Source organism: Lactuca serriola, chromosome 1 (assembly GCF_051521515.1).
Source record: "Lactuca serriola cultivar US96UC23 chromosome 1, Lser_US96UC23_V15, whole genome shotgun sequence".
NCBI classification, from domain to species: Eukaryota; Viridiplantae; Streptophyta; class Magnoliopsida; order Asterales; family Asteraceae; genus Lactuca; species Lactuca serriola.
Genome location: NC_136408.1, coordinates 149,737,563 through 149,759,313, shown reverse-complemented (window position 1 = coordinate 149,759,313; position 21,751 = coordinate 149,737,563). Strand labels below are relative to the sequence as shown.

The window sequence follows — 21,751 nt, the reverse complement described above, 5'->3', positions numbered from 1 at the left end:
GAAAATTGTATATGATTAATCTCCCCAAAAAATCCAATATTTTCTGTTTTATAACATCATTTAGAATTTTGTATCGTTAGTTAAATCGTTTTGCATTGACACAATTAAAGAATTTATCTTAAAAAGGTTATCTTTTGGTATTTAATCCATTTATGAGCCGTTATAACCATACATGATAATGACTAGGTCGCCTGTCTTGCTATTTTTCCAAATGCCGGTCTTGCTAACGATGTTGTCGCCCTAGACTGGCCTAGTCTAGTTGTAGCGAACAGCTAAGGCGTGGGGGGTCACCCCGTATAGATCTATATAAAAACTCTCGCTTTCCTACCAGGAATCTCTGATTATAACTACATGCTACGATTATGCACTCAGAGGTGCCAACCGACATTTCTCACTAAATTCTTAACCCCTTTTTGTTCTATGTTTAATGTTTACTTATATGTGGTATGTTTTTTATTTGAAATGTACATATAAAAGTATTTGACATTTAATGATTTCACAAAGGTATAGATACGGTCATATTAACATGTGAAATTTCCATTCCAAGCCCTATTAGCATGCAGTTAGAACACAAAGGCCCAATAACCTGTAAGAGGGTAATTTGGGCTTGCTACGCATGTAAATAGGCCACAAAAGCCCAATAAATATGTAGTCTATAACTAAGGCCCAAATTAACATGTAAGTGGGTCAAAAGACCCAGTAAACATGTAATGTAAAAGATTGGGCTCAATATACACTTAATTGAGTCCTTAGGGTCCAATGGCCAAATAACGTGTATATTAGGCCCAATAAATAGTTATTGCTGTATTTCCTTCGTTTTGTTTTATTTCTGTTGTTTGTTTTGACTTGAAGTTCAATAGATTGGTGATAAAAATCAACCTTTTTGTAAAAACGAAATTTTGGCCAGCAATTCTCAAAATTTTAAATTAGGCCCAAAGTTTTGTAAAAATGACATTTTAGTCCATCATTTATAAAAGTTTGCAATTTTGTCCTAAATGTCTATAAATTTACGATTTCAACTCAAAATGTTATATTTTTACACTTGGAACACTGTTTTTGCAGAAAACACATTCTTAACCCCTTGTTTGTAAAAGTTTACACTTTCGGCCCGATTTTTGGAAAAATTTACATTTTTGGTCCAATTTGAAAATAAATGATATTTTCACCTCCAAATTTAGTTTATTTACATTTATGGCTCAAACTTTGGCCAAATAACATTTTTAACCTTAAAAAGTTCATTTTTTCGCAAATTGGGCCCAAAGGCCGTGAGACCCAAAGGTTTTGGCCCATTAAGATAAATTTTCATTTTGGCCCTTCTAAAAGTGTGTTTACCAAAAAAAATACCTTTTTATACATGTAGAACCTGTTTGGCCCCTTTAAAAACATAATTTTCACTTTTTACCCTTATCTTTTGTTTTCTTGACATTTTTGACCTTTAATAAGGTTTTTATTGAATTCTTTTGCATCTTAAACATGTATTCACTTTTGCATCTTAAAGTTTCGAGATTTTGCATCTTAAAGTTTCGAGATCTAACCCATTATTACCAAACAAACTAAGAATTCACACAAAACATGCGTATAACACATAGATCTACACATTTTACTTGCATTCTCCCCCAAAAATCATATGAAAACCGAAAACAAGGGGGTATGAACTCACTTTTACTTTGATGTTTTGGTTTTGAAGAAGAAATGAATAAGATTTTGGTCCTAGCAACACCTTGAAGTAGTTTTTAGACTTGGATGGGTTCTAGGGTGTTAGATCAAAAAATGAAGCTTCATAAGAGAGTGTTCTTAGCTTAAGGATCAAATCAAAGACTTAAGTATGATAACAACATACCAAAGAGTGATGATCTAGAAGAGAACCTCTTGAAGACACACACCAAATATCGAATTTTTTTTGGAAGAAGAGGGATATTCTAAGAGTGTTAGAGAGTGTGTTTTGAAAATGTGTGTGTGTGTTCTTGATCTTGCTCTCAGCCAATAGGAATAAAAAGATAAAGAAGTGCAATACATGGAAGCATGAGAGTGCTTGGTTATATGATTAATAATTGCCTAGTTATCCTCTGAACAAAGATGAGGTGGCACCTCCCAAAGTCAACCCTCCCATTAATCTTTTCTTTTCCTTTTTTTTTGTTTTATACATGGGCCGATATTTTAGCCCAAGAAGAAATGGTGGAGTAGTTTGGGCCCATTAACTTTATCTAGGAAATTTGGATCTTAAACATAAGGTTTTTCGGCCCATTAGGCTCTTGGAAGAATTCAAGGCCCAATTAGAATAAAAGAATGGGCTTATGGCTCACTAATGATTAATTGGATTAGTTATAGCCTAATGAGGCCCGTTTGGGTTAGAATGGATCATTCTAGACCCAAATGGTCCAAAATGTTTTAGATTTAGGAATTGTGTCCAGTTAGGATCCAATTAGGGCTTTTAAGTCCAATGAAGTTGAATTGGGTGCTTATTCGACCATTAGGCCCAATAAGGAAATCCTAGTCCAATATGGACTCAAACCATGGTTCTTAGGGCTTCAAAGTCTTTGAGGAACATAATTAATGAATCTATTTGAGGATTAAGTGAGATTTACTAAGAGTATAAGATTTACAATAGTTGAATGGTTACACAGGAATAGAATTTCCTAGCTAAAATGCTAGTTGTGACATACTACTCCTCCATTTAGGGTAAATGCCCAGCCTAACTGAGAGCAGAAATTATCTCTGTCGGTCTAAAAGCTGGTGTCACTATACCCTGTCACTCTCAAGTCATCACTCCAACCGAGGGTAAGGACCCAGTCCTTAGTCCTCCGCATGTACTTAAGAATGTTATTTACTGCTTTCCAGTGAGTTCTACCAGGATTCCCTTGATATCGACTAACCATGCTCAAGGAAAAAGACACATCTGGGTGAGTACATGTCATAGCATACATGATCGAGCCAACAACAGAAGCATATGGTACTCGACTGATTTCTGCTATTTCAGCATCGGTACTCAGACTCTGGCTCTTACTCAGTTTGGTATTGCTCTGGATAGGCAATTCTCCTTTCTTGGAATTCTCCATGTTGAAATGTTTCAACACCTTGTCCAAGTAGATTCTTTGACTAAGTCATATTAGTCTTTTACTCCTATTTCTCAATATCCTTATCCCTATAATGTAAGCAGCATCCCCGAGGTCCTTCATAGTGAAACACTTCCCAAGCTAGGACTTAACTTCCCACAAGGTTGGAACGTCGTTTCCTATGAGCAAGGTTGCAAAAATCGTTTGATGGTAGCTCGGCTGTTGACTAGGGTTAAGGGATTCATCGGCTAAGCAAGGATTAATCAGGGACCATTAATTGTTGAGAAAATTATTCAAAAATTAATAAGTATAAATTTAATCATAATAATATAAGTAAATTAGCATAAAAGTTTAATAACAAGTTTAATAAGCACAACAAATTATCATCCAAAAGACCAAAACAAACATAAAAGGTTAATAATAAGTTCAACAAATACACCAAATCATCATTCAACGTGTTCATAATAAGTTTAAATACCACAAAAATAAAACAAATTATCTTCTAATCTTCTCCGCACACTTCCATTATTTGAACCCCTTTCGAATCATATTCGTCTTCTTCTAACACTTGCTCCTCACTCTCGGACTCAAAATCTTCATCGAAAAGTTCCATCGTTCTTGGACTTTCTCGAGGTGCTTGATTATCATCGGTTCCTAGAATTCATTAACCATTTCAGGGTCTACTTCATCTACATCAGCAATCCATTCTTGAGCCGAGAGTGGATCATTTGCTAACAACACCTCCATATTTCTATCTTTTCGCTTTTGTTTTTTTTCCAATAAATTAGCACTGAATTAAACATAAACAAGATTTCTCAATTTGCTTGCCTCCAATCTATTTCGTTTTTTTGTATGTACCTAGAAATGTAAACACAACAAAGAGTTGAAATGTGCTTATTATTTAAATTTTATAATGTATAAATTTAATACTTTATATTACTAACTCCTTCAAACGTGCTCCAATTTCTTTCACAACCCGATGAATTGCTAGTCAAAGAAAGAATCCTCATTGCAATCTTTGTCAAATGAGGAGTTGTGCCACCAAATAGTCCCCACCAAGTAGCTACAATTTTTTAAACAAAAACACATTATTAATCGATAAATATCTCAATTTTATAAAATACTAAAGTGACATCTCCAGAAAAGTCCTAAAATTTTACCTTAATTTACGAAAAAGTCCCAAACTAAAATTTGATTATGAAAAAACATGAATTACCGGTAAAAATGATGAGTTGACCCCTTTTTTCCGGTTTACTGGTTTTATTACTCACATTACCCTAATTTGTGAATAAGTCACAAAAGAAAATTTACTAATGATTTGGCCCTTTCATCATTAACATACATTTTATTAGTTTTATTGATGACTTAGACATTTAGTCATTAAATTAGCTGATAAGATGAATATGATGGGTTATATAATCTCACATTTACTTTAAAATTTGATTACCATCTCATCGGCACATTTATGACTATGTATCTACGTCAGCAATGAAACCAATAAAATGTGTGTTTCCAAGAAAAAAGGCCAGAAAATGAGTTGATGTCTGATGAGATGGATATATTGGGTTGGATCAGATTAGAGAGACAATTTGATACTTCTTACGCACGTAAAAAATAACATAGTGGTTGTTAGTTTATGTAAATATTGTAGTCTTCGTTGGATGCATTTTATGTTCCGAAAAGATATACAATAAATCAGGATATCAAGTTTTATGCTAACGATAGCATTAGATAACTCAACATATACATCTTATCGTCTCATTTAATGACTATATATCCGGGTCAGCAATGAAACCGGTAAAATGTATGTTATATTGAGAAAAGGGCCAAATCATCAGTAAATTTTATTTTGGGACTTATTCGCAAATTAGGGTAAAATAATGAGACTTTAGTGAAACAGGAAAGTAATAAAACGGAAAAAAGGGGGTCAAATCGCCATTTTTACCGGTAATTCATGTTTTTCCGTAAACAAAATTTAGTTTGGGACTTTTTCGTAAACTAGGGTAAAATTTTAGGACTTTTCTGGAGATTTCCCAATACTAAAATAGATAACTAAAATTACCCGAATCAAATTCGGCATCATTCACCCTACAATTTTTAATTGCAAGATCGCAACCAAATCTATCAATTTTTTTCTTGTACTTTGGCAAGTCAATTGTTACAACTTGCCTTTGCATCTCAAAATTGTCACAAAGTAATGTATCAAAAAAAATCAAGAACCGCATTCATTATATCGGGATCGTATTGGAGTTGTGGATCCTTAAAATGATAATATGGTTTAAAAGACAAGACGTTAAATGTAAACTTGAATCTAGACGACCTTTCATCTTTTTGTTTTTGATATCTATAATAGGCTTGTAAGCTTTCTCTTTACCACCCAATGATGTGATAATTTATTCTTTAGCAACTTTAATCTCCCCGTAAACAAAACCCATTGAGGGCTTCCAATCTGCGTCAGCCATTTGAAGGACTTTCACAAAGGGGACAACACCTTTAAACATTATACACCGGACCAAAATTGGACACTTTCTACCATTTTATATGAGGCAATCCCTTTAGGCGTACTACAAAATTTGTATTCCTCCCATTCAGTGCTAGAGAGCATATGTCTTAGTTGCTCCTTTTTTTCAGCCAAACTTTGTAATGTTAGAAAGGCGGAAGCAAATCTCGTGACTCCCGGTCGGATAATTTCTCTTCTGTTGGTGTAACTTCTCATCATCGCCAATGTTTTGTGGTGAGCGTAAATGAAGATGGTTAGCTTCTTTGCTTGATCTAGAATTTTCTTAAACCTTAGCAGTGTACCGATACCTTGAAGAAATAAACACAATTAAATAACAAATTATAGTATAAAATTAAACATTTTAAAACAAAAGAAAGTAATAAAGTAATAAATACAATAAATAAACAAAATAATGTAAGTACCTTCAAGCATAAGGTGAATGGTATGCATCGCACATGATGTCCAAAAAATAGATGGTCTTTTCTCTTTTAGCAACTTTGTCGCCCCCATGCTATTCATGGCATTATCAATCACAATTTAAACAACATGCTCATGACCAACTTGTTGAATACAAGACTCCACATATTCATATATTTTTTGGCTTGTATGTGCTTCGTTGGAACATTCCTTTGAAGATAAAAAAACAGGTCCCATCTTCGAATTAACACATAAATTCATAATGATTGTTCTCTTTCGATCAGACCAAGCATCCGTCATAATCGAGCATCCATCCTCTTTCCATTCTTGTTCTTTTTTTTTTCAATAAGCATTTTGTTCTTTCAACCTCATGCTTTAGAAGCATGTCACTTAAATCATATCTAATAGAAGGTGGAAGCCCGATTCCAAATTGGCCAACAACCTCCAACATCATTTTAAAGCTATCCTTTTCAAGGGCATGAAAAGGAATTGCGCATTCATACGCCCACCTAGTAATGTATTTATGGACCGTGGGTATTCTTTCTTTCTGGACAATATTGTTAAGATCAACATTTTTTCCCTTTCTCGCATTCAAATCTTCTTCGAGGTTTATTTTGTTTGCATAGCCATCCATGGGGCCTATAAGATTTGGTGCTTTCAACCCGAAATAAGATGCTACTCCATCCACGCTATCATGAAATTCTTTTCTCACCACAAATCTTAAGGCTTCATCTTGTGAAAATCTAGCTTTCTTTTTTAACTTCCCTTCATTAATAGAATTTCGACATTTCAATTGATCATCTTTTGTAGAACTTGGACATGAAGATACATTCCCCTTCACATGAGCAATATGTTGTTTCATTCTAGTAATCCCTCCGCCAAACACTTTTCCACATAATTTACATTTCAATCTATCCAAGTTGCTTTTATCCGGGATAAAACCATATTCCCAACTAACGTCATTCGAGTCCCGTTTATTTGTATCGATGGAGCTTGATCCCACAGAAGGTGTAGTCGAAGTATTCGAAGTCATTGATTGTCAACTGTTAAATCATCACATTAACACATTAAATAAATTAACGCCTTAAAAAATATAATATAAATGGTTGAAAAAATGATTAAATGATTATCAATCAACCAAACAACTTATAGATTCATGTTAATGCCTTAATACTAAAGTGCTTAAAGAAATAATTAAAAGATTCATGTTTAACAAATTTCAACAAATGCACAACATATTCATATTTAACATATTTCAAAAAAAAAAAAACTACTTGACAGAAATTCAGTATCTTAACAGATTTCATGTTAAACAGTTTCAACAAATGTTCAATTAACCAATACCAAATTTCTTAACAGAAGAAGCTGTTAACAGATTTAAAAAAAAAAAAAAAAAAAAAAAAAAAAAAAAAAAAAAATATTTGATAGAAGCTGTCACAGAGAAGAATTCATACACCCCAAGTTGTCACAGAAGAAGTTGTTAACATATTTTATGTTAAGAAGGTGTCATAGAGACCCCAAGTCTTCATCTTTTTCTTTTGTATAGATAAATATCCGCATAATGATATCATTGGAAAGCTATTCTATTTTCCTAATCTCAAATCGATTTCACCATTTGGACTTAATCCATGGTTAATAAACATGCTACCGATAAATTGCTTAACCAACTGATAAATTGAGACTTAATTAGTGTTAACCAACTGATAAATTCCTTGTTAATAGATAAAGTGGTTGCTATTAACAGAAGAAGTTGTCACAGAGAAGTCGGAAGAAGAGTTGAAGTATAAACTAACCTGGATAACTCAATTAGTGTCGACGAGAGGAGCTGAAGTCGGAAGAAGCGTTTATTTTGAACCGATAAACTTCAAGAACTGCAATCTTTAAACTTCGTGAGCCCAGAAACTTCATGACGGGAGGAGCTGAAGTTGTGAACTGAAGCTTGGAAAGAGTTTGCGATGTCGTTGCTTGCAGGGGATGACAACCCGAGGGCCAGATCTAAAAACGATGGCGTGAGACTTAAATTCGAAGGTGAACTGAAGAAGAAGATGCAATCGATTTCCTTTGTCCGTTCTCGTTTGTGGTTCAGAGAGGCAGAGAGAATGTCGAGTTTTTTACTGCATTGAATGAGAAAACGGATGCAACCCTAGAAGCATTTGTTACATTTTGACAATTTTGCCCTTAATTTTTTTAATTACGTTGAATTTTGTTGACCGATTTGGCCGCCTAGACCCGAGTTTGACCGACTTTGACCATGTCGGATTATATAGCCTGATTAGCTATAAACGTTGACAATAGAGGACCGCCAAGCGCCTAGGTGCCGATTAATCGGCCGCCTAGGCCAATAGTTGCAACACTGTCTATGAGCACTATGTCATCCACATAAAATACTGTAAAGTCAACTATACTCCCACTAGCCTTGACATATATGCATGACTCATCCTCACTTCTCGAAAAACAAAATTCTTCGACTTTCTCATCGAAACAAAGATTCTATCTATGAGATGCATGCTTTAATCCATAAATGGATTTCTTAAGCTTACACACTCTATTATGGTACTTCGCATCTACAAAACCCTCTAGCTGACTCATGTAAACATCTTCAGCCAACTTCCCATTAAGGAAAGCGGCTTTGACATCCATCTGCCATATTTCATAATCATGAAACACAGCTATGGCTAGCATAACCCTTATAGATTTAATCTTCGCTACTGGTGAGATGGTCTCGTCATAGTCAACTCTAGAAGTTTGAGAAAAGTCCTTCGCAACCAATCACGCCTTATATGTGTGTAGTTTCCATCCATGTCGGTCTTCTTCTTGAAGACCCACTTGCACCTGACTGTCTTACGACCTCATACATTGTCAACCAAGTTCCAAAAATGATTGTCATACATGGACTGAATTGCCTCTTTCCACTTTGTAGACTCTTGGCCTGCCATGGTTTACTTGTAGTTGTTAGGCTCATCCAAATTTATCAATGTGCTATCACTAATAAACATATCACCTTCACTTGTTATATAAAAGCCATACAACACATGTGGAACACTAACTCTACTACAACGTATCATAGGTACGAACTCGTCAACTGGTTCAACAAGAGTCTCATCCTCAGGTTGATTGTTAGTGTTAGAGGTTCCTTCATCGCTGAACTCTTGAAGCTCTTCAAGGTTAATTTTCCTCCTACTATCTTCTTGGCATAAGAGTTCTCTTTCACGAAAGACACCCCTCCGCTCTACGAAGACCACGTTCTCAGTAGGTCTATAGAACAAATATCCAAAGGATTTATGTGGGTAGCCTATGAAAATACAATGCTCACTACAAGGTTCGATCTTTTCGTAAGTCTCTCGTCTTACGAACGCCTCGAAACCCCAAACCTTGATATGCGCTAATGAGGGAACCGTCCCTGTCCACATTTAGTGAGGTGTTTTGGCGACCTTTTTAGTTGAGACTAGATTAAGGATATGGGCGGAAGTCACTAAGGCATAAACCCAAAATGAGACCGCTAACAAAGCTCAACTCATCATGGAACAAACCTTGTCCAACAAGGTTCGATTACGCCTCTCAGCCACACCATTAAGTTGCGGTGTCCTGGACTGCGTCAATTGTGAAACAATTCCACAATCTTTAATATAGTCCTGGAAATCAATACTAAGATACTCACCACCTCGATCAAATCGGAGCGTCTTTATCTTCTTGCCCAATAGATTCTCCACTTCTTGCTTAAACTCTTTGAACTTTTCAATGGTCTCCGACTTGTGTTTGATTAATTAGATATATCCATATCTACAATAATTGTATGTAAAGGTTACATAGAAGCGGTTAACATCCCTTGTGGCGGATCTTAAGGGTCCACACACATCGGTGTGTATGAGATCCAACAAACCCTCACCTCTTTTACAAGTAATAGTGAAAGTTGACTTGGTCATCTTTCTAAGCAAAGATGATTCACACGTGTCATCCGACCTTAAGTCAAATGACTCGAACACTCCATCCTTTTGGAGTTGGGCTAAGCGATTCTTGTTGACATGTCTAAGATGACAATGCCATAAGAATGCTTTGTCCAGACCATTCGACGAATCAATATGCAATACATTATTTCCTAAGTTGTCTATAATCATCACAGTTTCATATATACCATTACAAGGCAATGTTTCAAAATATAATTTATCAGTATAAAAAGCATTAATAGAAACAATTTCATTGTTAAATGAAAATCTAAAACCATGTTTATTCAAACCATGAAAAGAAATAATGTTTCTCACCATATCTGACGAGTAGAAACAATTGTTCAAATCTAGCCCAAACCAATTACTAAGAAATAAAGAATAAACTCCAATATAGGTGACAGGCGACCCATTTCTATTCCCCATGATCAAGTTCATCTTCCCATGCTCCACATCCCTACTTCTTTTTAGACCCTTCAAATCAGAACAGACGTGAAAACAGATCCGGTATCAAGGACCCAAGAACTAGCATGTGATGAGTTGTTAGATTGAATAGTGTAAATACCTACAAGTATTTAGGGAAGATTTGTTTCCAATGCCCTTTTTCATGACAATAGAAGCACTATGCTTCCTTTGGATTGGATGAGGGAGTAGCAGAACCACCTTTGGACCCACTAGAAAAGGATCCATCATGAGACTTTCCCTTGTGAGTCTTTGAAGGAACTTTCCTTTTCTTCCCTTTACCATGTTCAATTGCCAGAACTGGTGCAACAACAGTAGGAGTGGGTACAATAGACTAGCCTTTTAAACTACTTTCAGCAGTTCTCGAAAGGCGTTGAAGCTTACTTAGAGTGACTCCCTTCTTGTTCATATGATAAGTCATTTGGAACTGAGCATAACAAGAAGGTAAAGAGTGTAGGATTATGTCTATAGCCAACTCTTCGTCAAAATTGACATTCAACTTTAGCAAGTGGTCCACATTTAGAAAGTGGGTCGTGATCGACTCTCCATCCTTCATTTTTGTTGTTATCATGGAGGCAATGATTGTTGGATAAGGTGTCTAAGTCCATAACTATTTCTAGTATGTACTTGACCCGGTTGGCATGGTCCATTTGGGTTGCATGGCATCATGATAATTGGATAGACAAAATGAGAAGAAGGACACTTATGATTTGTTAATATATTATAAGTTACAATATATTAATATGAAATAGTATTATTTAATTAGTGTTCATCAAGAATTAATTTTTTGATAAAAAAGAGACTAATTAAATACATGGGGTTGATTGTGTAAATCATCCATTCTTATATAGTGGGCTAATGACCCATGGTTTATTGGATTTGGCTAAAACACATAGGGTGCTCAATGGATGGTCCATGGAGGTTAAAACCCATGGACCATCGAGGAAATGAAATTCCTTGTCAATTAGAGTTTACATTGTGTAACCCTACTTCTGACACACTATATAAAGACCCCATAGGCTAGCAAATTCGGCACATAGACAAGAACAAGGAGGGCTAGACAATTTTGAGTGATAGTGTGCTTCTCTCAAGTTATTCCAAGAGTTGTGGTGTTGTGTGAAACATTTGAGGCATCATATTTGTGGTGCTAGGCTCACAAAGTTCTTAAAGAAATCAAGCAACAACAAAGGTATGTTATTCTACTAGCTTTTATGTTTCAAGTTCCCCAAGCCATGCTACTTAGGATAAGAACCTATGAAAAATCAAATTTGCATGTATCATAGTAAAACATAGATGCAAGGTTTCTAGGGTTGCATGTACATAATAAGAGTGTTAGAAAACTCAAAACCCATCAGTGGTATCAGAGCCTAGGCTTGTTTTCTTGATACTTGATGCAAATGCTTGGAAAAAATCGATTTTTCTATTCACCGTGCAGTGGACTCGCCGAGTCCATGGGGGGACGCGACGAGTCCAAGTGAAAATGCATCCTACTTGTCGAGTAGGTTCTTGCACTCGGCGAGTAAGAGCCCTGTGTGCAGAATTTCGAGTTTTGCTGCTGGAAATGGATTAGGATCATTACCCTAAACTGTTTCTGGCTTGTAAAACCTGTTTTTGGTTTAATAATGATTACGCTAATCCATTTTCAATGGTTATTATCAAATTCTCAAGTTTTATATGTGTTTATATGATTCTTGAAATTGTTGATATGAATGTTCATACACTTATGATTTTGGTAGATAATAGGAATTATTTGCAAATTGTTTGTTAGTTTAATTTTTGATCTAGATGTTTTAATTGAGTCCCAAATTTGTCCTCAAGTTATGGATTACCAAAAGTCTTTTCTTTTAAAGTCCATTAAATAACACATAGGTTACAAAAAATGAAGCGTCTTCACTTTAACAAACCACTAACTCATAAGTTATGAAGTTGAAAAGTTTTGAATAGTTACAAAACTTGCCTTCAAGTTTTGGAACATGGAAAGTCACTTTAGAAAACTTTAGTTCCAACCCCTAGAATTTTAAAAGTAAAAATCCAACCCTTATACTTATAGTATTATAAGTTATATATATATATATATATATATATATATATATATATATATATATATATATATACATACATACATACATATATATATACATATATATACATATATATATATATATATATATATATATATGTACATACATATATATATATATACATATATATATATACATATATATATATATGTGTGTGTGTGTGTGTATATAAGATGAAGTCGTTTTACCCTTAGTAGGCCTCATTCACGAAGTCGGTCTATAAGGGGGCTATAAAGTTGTTGCCTATAAAATGACAGCTTAATGGGTGTCCGCTCTCATCCAATGCTTCGTTGATTGGTGGAGGGTCGTTAGCCGAACGGGTAGGACAATGACTTTAATTCTCATTAAAAGTAGAATGAATATTATAAGGTAAGTAAATATTTTATAAATTCCTAATCTTAGTTGCTTTAGGAAAATGTGAATTTGATGCTAACCCATGAAATTACACTTTGCACCTTTCTTAAGTCGTTAGTGGAGCGTGTGTGGTTAACTGGCACACTAACTTGGATTTAACAAGGTTGGCAAAGGGTGGCTTAAGGTTTATCATAGACCAGTGGAGCGGGTGTGATTAACCAGCACATCAACTAGCTGATAAACATTAAGAGTACCAAGTTAATTTGCATGGTTATTCACACCTTGTTTTGTGATCGTCGACATCCCAGTCAAAAAACTTGAAGGGCACAATCGAGATTTAAACATGCCATTGAAAAGTTCAATGAATCTCAATGGAATATAGGAGTTTCAAAACCAATTAAAACCTAATAATATATTTCGTTTTCATGGTGGAAATTAGTGAATCGTCATTCACCTACCTTCAAATATCATATAGCTTGGATTACGGTATCCCTCTTCTAAGTTATAAAATATTGTGTTAGGTCCTAGCCTTAATATTACATTTAGGTGTCTTATTAAGGACTATCAATATATATCTAATCTAAACCTTACCGGCTCCTTCTCTCTCATTAACCTTTGTAGGAGAGTCATGTTTGATGGGACTAATTTCAATGATTTGATTAGGAACATAAGGATGGTCACTCGCTATGATGACAAGGAATATGTCCTCGAAAAGGAGCTGAAGGAACTTGATGAGTCGTCTACTACTCCAGAGGAGATCGATGACTTTAGGACTCATGAGAGAGATGCCACTAAAGTGGCATGTATCATGTTGGCCACGATGACAGCCGAGCTCCAAAAGTCCTATGAGGATTTTTATCCTTTTGAGATGTAGCAGGATTTGATGGAAAGATACCATCAGAGTGTTCGTCAGGAGCGATATGAAATAATCTCCTCCATCACATGCCACATGTAGAAAATGAAAAGGTTTGTGGACCGTTTGATGAAGTTCAATGTGAACTTCCCCGAGGAGTTGGCAATTGACATCATATTGCACTCCTTACCTACTTGTTATGATCAGTTCTGAATGACCTATCATATGAACAAGGAGGAGTACACACTCAGCAAACTTCAAGGACTTTTGAAGATCGTCGAAAGTGGTCTTAAAGGTATATCGTTTGCTAGCACTCCTACTCCTACCACCGCCCCTGTTTTGGCTATTGGGAAAAGTAAAGGGAAGAAGAGGAAGAGCCCTTCAAAGGGTACCAAGGGAAAGTCTTTTGATGGCTCCTCTTCAAGTAGAACCAAAGGTAGTTCTGTCACTCCTTCTGCCAACCCTAAAGAAGCTGAACGCTTCTATTGCCATGTTAAGGATAGGAATGTTAAACCCAACCATGCAGGTATTTACAATATATTGTCTAATAACTCACCATATTCTAATTCTTGCGTCCTTGATACAGGTTGTGGTATTCACATATGTTCTGATTTGCAGAGACTAAGAAGAAGTGAGAATGTGGAGCATGGGAAGATAAATTGATCATGGGGAATAGGAAAGCTTCACCTGTCACCAAGATTGGAGTTTATTCTTTGTTGCTAAGTAGTGTGTTATGATTAGATTTTAATAAATGTTGTTACTCGTCTAAAATGGCGAGAAATAGTATTTCCTTTCACGGTTTGTACAACAAGGACGTACTTTTTCCTTTGATAATGAATGTGGTGGTATTAATGCTTTCTATAATAATGTTATTTATTTTAAAGCATTACCTTGTGATGGTATATATGAAACTGTGTCGGTTGTAGATAACCTAGGAAATAATGTGTTGTGTATTGATTCTTCAACTAGCTTGGATAAAACATCATTATGGCATTGTCGTCTTCGACATGTTAGCAAGAAACGCATAGGCCAACTCCAAAAGGATGTTGACTTGGAGTCATTTGACCTAAATTCAGATGATAGTTGTGAATCTTGTTTACTTTGAAAAACGACAAAATCACCCTTCACTGGTACCTGTGCTAGGGGTGAAGGTTTGTTGGATCTCGTAGACACAAATGTGTGTGGGCCATTCATAACCGCCACTAGGGATGTTAACAGCTTCTATGTGACTTTTACTGATGATTACAGTAGTTATGGTTATGTCTACTTAATCAAGCATAAGGAAAAAACCTTTGAAAAGTTTAAATAGTTTAGACAGGAAATGGAGAATCAGTTAGGCAGGAACACTAAGACGCTTCGATCTGATCGACGTGGTGAGTATCTTAGTACCAAGTTCCTTGACCATCTTAAGGAATGTGGGATTGTATCACAATTGACACCTCCCAGAACACCACAACTTGTAAGTCCCAAAAACTATGGATCCAAATGAGTGATCAATTAAGGCAAACTATCAAACAGAGTGTAGAAGGAGTAGAAGAAGAATTAATCCAAGCATGCACACATCTATATCACATAAATGTCAGGTACACCTCGGGAAAACACACACATACGTCACTGACGTCTCTATACAACTGACACAGACACATTCTATTTATAGGACCACCAGCCGCACACGTGTGTACAGCCGCACATGCGTGTATGGCCGCACACAGAGTGTGCAGCAGCACACAGGTGTATGGCCGCACACACTCGCTAACATACTACAACCAACATAACAAACCCCAAGACCCTACCAAGACCTATACAAGATGAATGCCTAGCTCAAACCACAAAATTATGACCTACCCTACGGAAGGATCATTGATCTCCCCCTTGGTTTGAGCTAGCATGGACTCAGGTCTTCTTCATCAGTGATCTATTCCTTGAGCTCTAAGATAGATGGGTCTGCTCCCCCTAAACTTCCTTCACCTATTGATATTCATTTGCCACGAGGCAAAGGATCTGAATCTTGTTGAGCAAGAAACCTCGCTAGCCTTAGAGAGGCAACATCATGCGTAGGTTGTGGAGGAGAAGAACCCCCAGGAGCAGAAGAACTCCCGACTTCAAACAAAGATCTAACATTACTTGGTCCTTTTAGGGTCGGTTGAGTTGGTGTGGCAGCTTTGGAGGGTTGTTGGACTGGTGGTGCTTGTTCTTGGATAAGATCTCCCTGCCTCTGATCAAGTCATCTTGTTTTCACAGGAGGCTGGGAGGTTTGTGTCAGTATCTGATCACTCATCAAATGGCAATAAAGTTGGAATAAAAAATGGAAGGGGAGGAATCCTTGAAGTTGTATCCATATCGGTTGAAAGGTGTCGGCCATCTGATCAAAAGTTGGAGACGTCACTTTGAGAACACCACTAACTCCTTTTGTCAATGATCAAGCAGCAATAGAATAAGAAGATGAAAAGAAATCGAGCTTGCACACGTTTATATCAGAAAAACGTCATGTACAACTCGATGGAACACTCTGTAAACACTATTGCATCGAGGTATTCACTGCTTAACCATAGATCATTATCCGTAGTCTATAAGCTGATTTGTGAGACACTCAACAAGCTATACTTTAACTTAGGAGCGTAGATGACGTTCTCAAAACTCAGCACTCCATTTACAACTATTCCTTTTAGAGTGATCGTCCCTCCATCTCCTCCCGTGAAGTAAACATAGCCCCCATTAAAATTCTGAATGACGTGCAATTGAGAGATGTCTCCTGTCAATGTGCCTGGAACAACCGCTGTCGACGTACCAAGGTTTGACGACATTCCTCCACAGTTGTTCCTGCACAATGAGCGGGATTATTTAGATCTGGGGACCCAGGTCATTACAAGTCTGGGTCCCAACCGCACAGACCAACGGCACACTCAACCGCACACTCAACCGCACACTACAACCGCACACTTAGCCGCACACTCAACCGCACACTCTAACCGCACACCTTCAAACTCCAACCGCACACCTTCAAATTTCCAACCACACACCTTCAAACTCCAACCGCACACCTTCAAAGTTCCAACCGCACACCTTCAAAGTTCTTTCAAAATTGACACTGAATTGGCTCTGATACCAATTATAAGTCCTAAAAACTATGGATCCAAATCAGTGATCAATTAAGGCAAACAATCAAACAGAGTGTAGAAGGAGTAGAAGAAGAATTAATCCAAGCATGCACACATCTATATCATATAAATGTAAGGTACACCTCGGGAAAACACACCCATACGTCACTGACGTCTCTATACAACTGACACAGACACACTCTATTTATAGGACCACCAGCCGTACACGTGTGTACAACCGCACACGTGTGTACAGCCGCACACGCGTGTATGGCCGCACACAGAGTGTGCAGCCGCACACACATGTATAGCCGCACACAGAGTGTGCAGCCGCACACGCGTGTATGGCCGCACACACTCGCTAACATACTACAACCAACATAACAAACCCTAAGACCCTACCAAGACCTATACAAGATGAATGCGTAGCTCAAACCACAAAATTATGACCTAACAATCTCCCCCTTGGTTTGAGCTAGCATGGACTCAGGTCTTCTTCATCAGTGATATCCTCCTTGAGCTCTGAGATAGATGGGCCTGCTCCCCCTAAACTTCCTTCACCTATTGATATTCATTTTCCACGAGGTAAAGGATCTGAATCTTGTTGAGCAAGAAACATGGCAAGCCTCAAAGAGGCAACATCATGCATAGGTTGTGGAAGAGAAGAACCCCCAGGAGCAGAAGAACTCCCGACTTCAAACCAAGATCTAACATTACTTGGTCCTTTTAGGGTCGGTTGAGTTGGTGTAGCAGCTTTGCAGGGTTGTTGGATTGGTGGTACTTGTTCTTGGATAAGATCTCCCTGCCTCTGATCAAGTCATCTTATTTTCCCAAGAGGCTGGGAGGTTTGTGTCAGTATCTGATCACTCATCAAATGGCAATAAAGTTGGAATAGCAAATGGAAGGGGAGGAATCCTTGAATTTGTATCCATATCGGTTGAAAGGTGTCGGCCATCTGATCAAAAGTTGGAGACGTGACTTTGAGAACACCACTAACTCCTTTTGTCAATGATCAAGGAGCAATAGAATAAGAAGATGAAAAGAAATCGAGCTTGCACACGTTTATATCAGAAAAACGTCAGGTAAAACTCGATGGAACACTCTGTAAACACTATTGCATCGAGGTCTTCACTGCTTAACTGTATATCATTATCCGTAATCTATAAGCTGATCTGTGAGATACTCAACAAGCTATACTTTAACTCAGGAGCGTAGATGACGTTCTCAAAACTCAGCACTCCATTTACAACTATTCCTTTTTGAGTGATCTTCCCTCCATCTCCTCCCATGAAGGAAACATAGCCCCCATTAAAATTATGAATGACATGCAGTTGGGAGATGTCTCCTGTCAATGTGCCTGGAACAACCGCTGTCAACGTACCAAGGTTTGACGACATTCCTCCACAGCTGTTCCTGCACAATGAGCGTGATTATTTAGATTTGGGGACCCAGGTCATTACAAGCCTGGGTCCCAACCGCACACTCAACCGCACACTCCAATCGCACACTCAACTGCACACTCCAACCGCACACTCAGCCGCACACTCAACCGCACACTCTAACCACACACCTTCAAACTTCAACCGCACACCTTCAAACTCTAACCGCACACCTTCAAACTCCAACCGCACACTCTAAAATGCTTCAAATTGATACTGAATTGGCTCTGATACCAATTGTAAGTCCCAAAAACTATGGATCCAAATCAGTGATCAATTAAGGCAAACAATCAAATAGAGTGTAGAAGGAGTAGAAGAAGAATTAATCCAAGCATGCACACATCTATATCATATAAATGTCAGGTACACCTTGGGAAAACACACACATACGTCACTGACGTCTCTATACAACTGACACAGACACATTTTATTTATAGGACCACCAGCCGCACATGTGTGTACAGCCGCACACGCGTGTATGGCCGCACACAGAGTGTGCAGCCGCACACACTCGCTAACATACTACAACCAACATAACAAACCCCAAGACCCTACCAAGACCTATACAAGATGAATGCCTTGCTCAAACCACAAAATTATGACCTAACACAACTTAAAGGTGTGGCTGAGAGGCGTAATCGAACCTTGTTGGACATGGTTCGTTCCATGATGAGTCGAGCTTCGCTACCAATCTCATTTTGGGAGTATGCCTTAGCGACTGTCGCCCATATCCCTAATCTACTCCCTACCAAAAAGGTTGCCAAAACACCTCATGAGATATGGAATGGGAAAGTTCCCAATTTGGATCACATCAAGATTTGGGGTTGCGAGGCTTTTATGAGACGCGAGACTCACGATAAGCTCGAACATCGAAGTGAGTGGTGTATTTTGATCACCTACCCACAGAAATCCTTTGGTTACCTCTTCTGTAGACCCAATGATAATGTGGTCTTTGTGGCAAGGAGAGGAGTCTTTCACGAGAGAGATTTCATAAGACAAGGAAATAGTGGGAGGCAAATTGACCTTGAAGAAATTCAAGAGTAAAGTGGTGAAGGAACCTCAAACCCTAGCAATCAATCTGAGGATGAAACTCATGTTGATCCACCTGACGAGTCTGTACCTCTAAGGTGTTCCACTCGAGTTAGGAATGCACCTAAACAGTACTATGGTTTCCATATTACTGCAGAAGGTGATACAGTTATCAGTGATAGTACATTGGTAAGTTTGGATGAACCTAACAGCTACACAGAAGCCATGGCAAGCCCTGAGTCTGCTAAATGGAAACAGGCAATGGACAGCAAGATACAATCCATGTATGACAATCAAGTTTAGAACTTGTGTGACAATGTACCAGGTCATAAGACAATCGGGTGCAAATGGATCTTCAAGAAGAAGATCGGCATGGTTGGGTGTACATACTTATAAATCACGACTGGATGCAAAGGGATTTTCTCAAACTTCAGGAGTTGAATATGACGAGACCTCTTCTCACACCCCAAAACCACGAACGGCGGAAACGTTCAGGGGTGGAGGACGTCATGTACAGTATCACAACAGTGTAAAGTAGTAAACAAGCAACAACATCATCCATTGCATTATAAGTAATGTTTTAATACATGTGTGTTCTTCATTTTAATAAGACACCAAAAATATACAATCAAAATAAAAGACGAGACTTGTCTGCTCCGTCTTCTCAAAACCTGGCCACCGTACCTGTCTACTGATGACCTGAGAATACAAGTTATTTTCAAAGAGAGTATCAGCTTTAAAGCTGGTGAATTCATAAGTATTTAAGTGTCATTGTCTTGCTTACTAAAAGCTGTTTTAAAAGTCATGTAAATCTTTAAATGAAAATGTTGATGAAAGTATGAAAAGCCCTAGAAAATCCCTTATTTTCTATCAGTGTGAGATGTAGTCTTCTACCAAGACCCGAATGTTTTGTTATGATAATGTAGTCTTCTACCAAGACCCGAATGTTTTGTTATGATAATGTAGTCTTCTACCAAGACCCAAATGTTTTGTTATGATAATGTAGTCTTCTACCAAGACCCGAATGTTTTGTTATGATAATGTAGTCTTCTACCAAGACCCGAATGTTTTGTTATGATATTGTAGTCTTCTACCAAGACCCGAATGTTTTGTTATGATATTGTAGTCTTCTACCAAGACCCGAATGTTTTGTTATGATAATGTAGTCTTCTACCAAGACCCGAATGCTTTGTTATGATGATGTAGTCTTCTACCAAGACCCAAATGTTTTGCTATGACAATGTAGTCTTCTACCAAGACCCGAATGTTTTATATGATAATGTAGTCTTCTACCAAGACCCGAATGTTTTGTTATGATAATGTAGTCTTCTACCAAGACCCGAATGTTTTGTTATGATAATGTAGTCTTTTACCAAGACCCGAATGTTTTGTAAGTAAAATGATAGTTTTTCCTTCTATTGACTAGTACTAAAGTACTTAGTCTAACTCATCGTTTATGTGAAAGTATCACAAAATAAAGTAAACAGGAAAATGTACTACTGTAAGTGTTGTCACTGGGTACTAGGACTAACACAACATCACGTTAAGCGAAAAATGCAACCTAATGAACATCCGGAGATTGTCCAGAAAAGTAATAATGTAAGTGTCATCGTTGGGTACTAGGAGTAACACAACATCGCAATAAGCGAAAAGTATAAACTTATGAACAATCGAAGATTGTCCAGTTGTCCTATGTAGCAGCAGCAGGTTGGTGGTAGGGTTAGTCCCCATAATGATCTACCTAATACAAATAGTAACCATAGACCTCCGTAGATGGTCATCGACCATTAGTGTTAATCAGATGGGATTCGGAATGGTTAGTCCCGTCGAGTTATCGATCTACCTAACATAAATAGTAACCATAGACCTCCGTAGATGGTCATCGACCACTAGTGCTAAACAGCGGGGTTCGGAATGGTTAGTCCCGCCGAGATATCCCATTGAACCGGGATAGAAAAGATAATTTACACAGAAAGTACTAATAAATCATCCTCATAGATCTAAGTACAAGTATCCAAGTAAGTGAATACAGGATAATGCACCTATGTAACAGTGTTCATGTATGGTATTCATGTATGTGTGTTCATGTATCAGGTAAGTATATGTAAACATGTTCATGTATCAGGTAAGCATATGTAGATGTACTCATGTATCAGGTAATGCACTGGTATAGACTCATGAATGAACTGACTCTTGTGTGATTCCTTGTAATAGGAATAATGTTTCATATCTTCTAACTATCCCTATGATAATTAACTGAAAGGTAATTGGTTGTTCAAGTAGGTTTATACACTCTTACTACTCAAGGGTGTGGGAAACTAAATGAAAGATGTAAACTATAACAACAATATATATATATATATATATATATATATATATATATATATATATATATATATATATATATATATATATATAAGATTATAAGTGTATATGCATAGTTTAGTTCAAGAATGTAAAATGGTTTTGTAAAACTTCTAAGGGTTTTGAACAAATATAAAAGTGAATTGATGTCATTTTTATA

The 21,751-nt window shown here is 37.2% G+C and overlaps 1 protein-coding gene across 1 annotated transcript; it reads right to left on the bottom strand.

Moving 5' to 3' along the window:
- Positions 1-3,707: 3,707 nt before the first annotated feature.
- Positions 3,708-7,003, bottom strand: LOC145062836 (uncharacterized). Its single transcript, XM_079010430.1, has 4 exons — positions 6,257-7,003; positions 4,270-4,330; positions 3,984-4,116; positions 3,708-3,843 (listed from the first exon to the last, which is right to left on the bottom strand). Exons 1-4 carry the CDS (start codon positions 7,001-7,003, stop codon positions 3,708-3,710), a joined length of 1,077 nt encoding a protein of 358 aa, XP_078866556.1.
- Positions 7,004-21,751: the final 14,748 nt, after the last annotated feature.

What these genes read in the sequence shown, in the direction of transcription:
- LOC145062836 (XM_079010430.1), bottom strand. Translation starts at nt 7,003, where the DNA reads ATGACTTCGAATACTTCGACTACACCTTCTGTGGGATCAAGCTCCATC. An exon ending in TCGATTATGACGGATGCTTG is followed by an intron (nt 4,331 to 6,256) that starts GTCTGATCGAAA and finishes TTCACAAATTAG; the next exon opens with GGTAATGTGAGTAATAAAAC. An exon ending in GAAGGAGTTAGTAATATAAA is followed by an intron (nt 3,844 to 3,983) that starts GTATTAAATTTA and finishes TGTTTAATTCAG; the next exon opens with TGCTAATTTATTGGAAAAAA.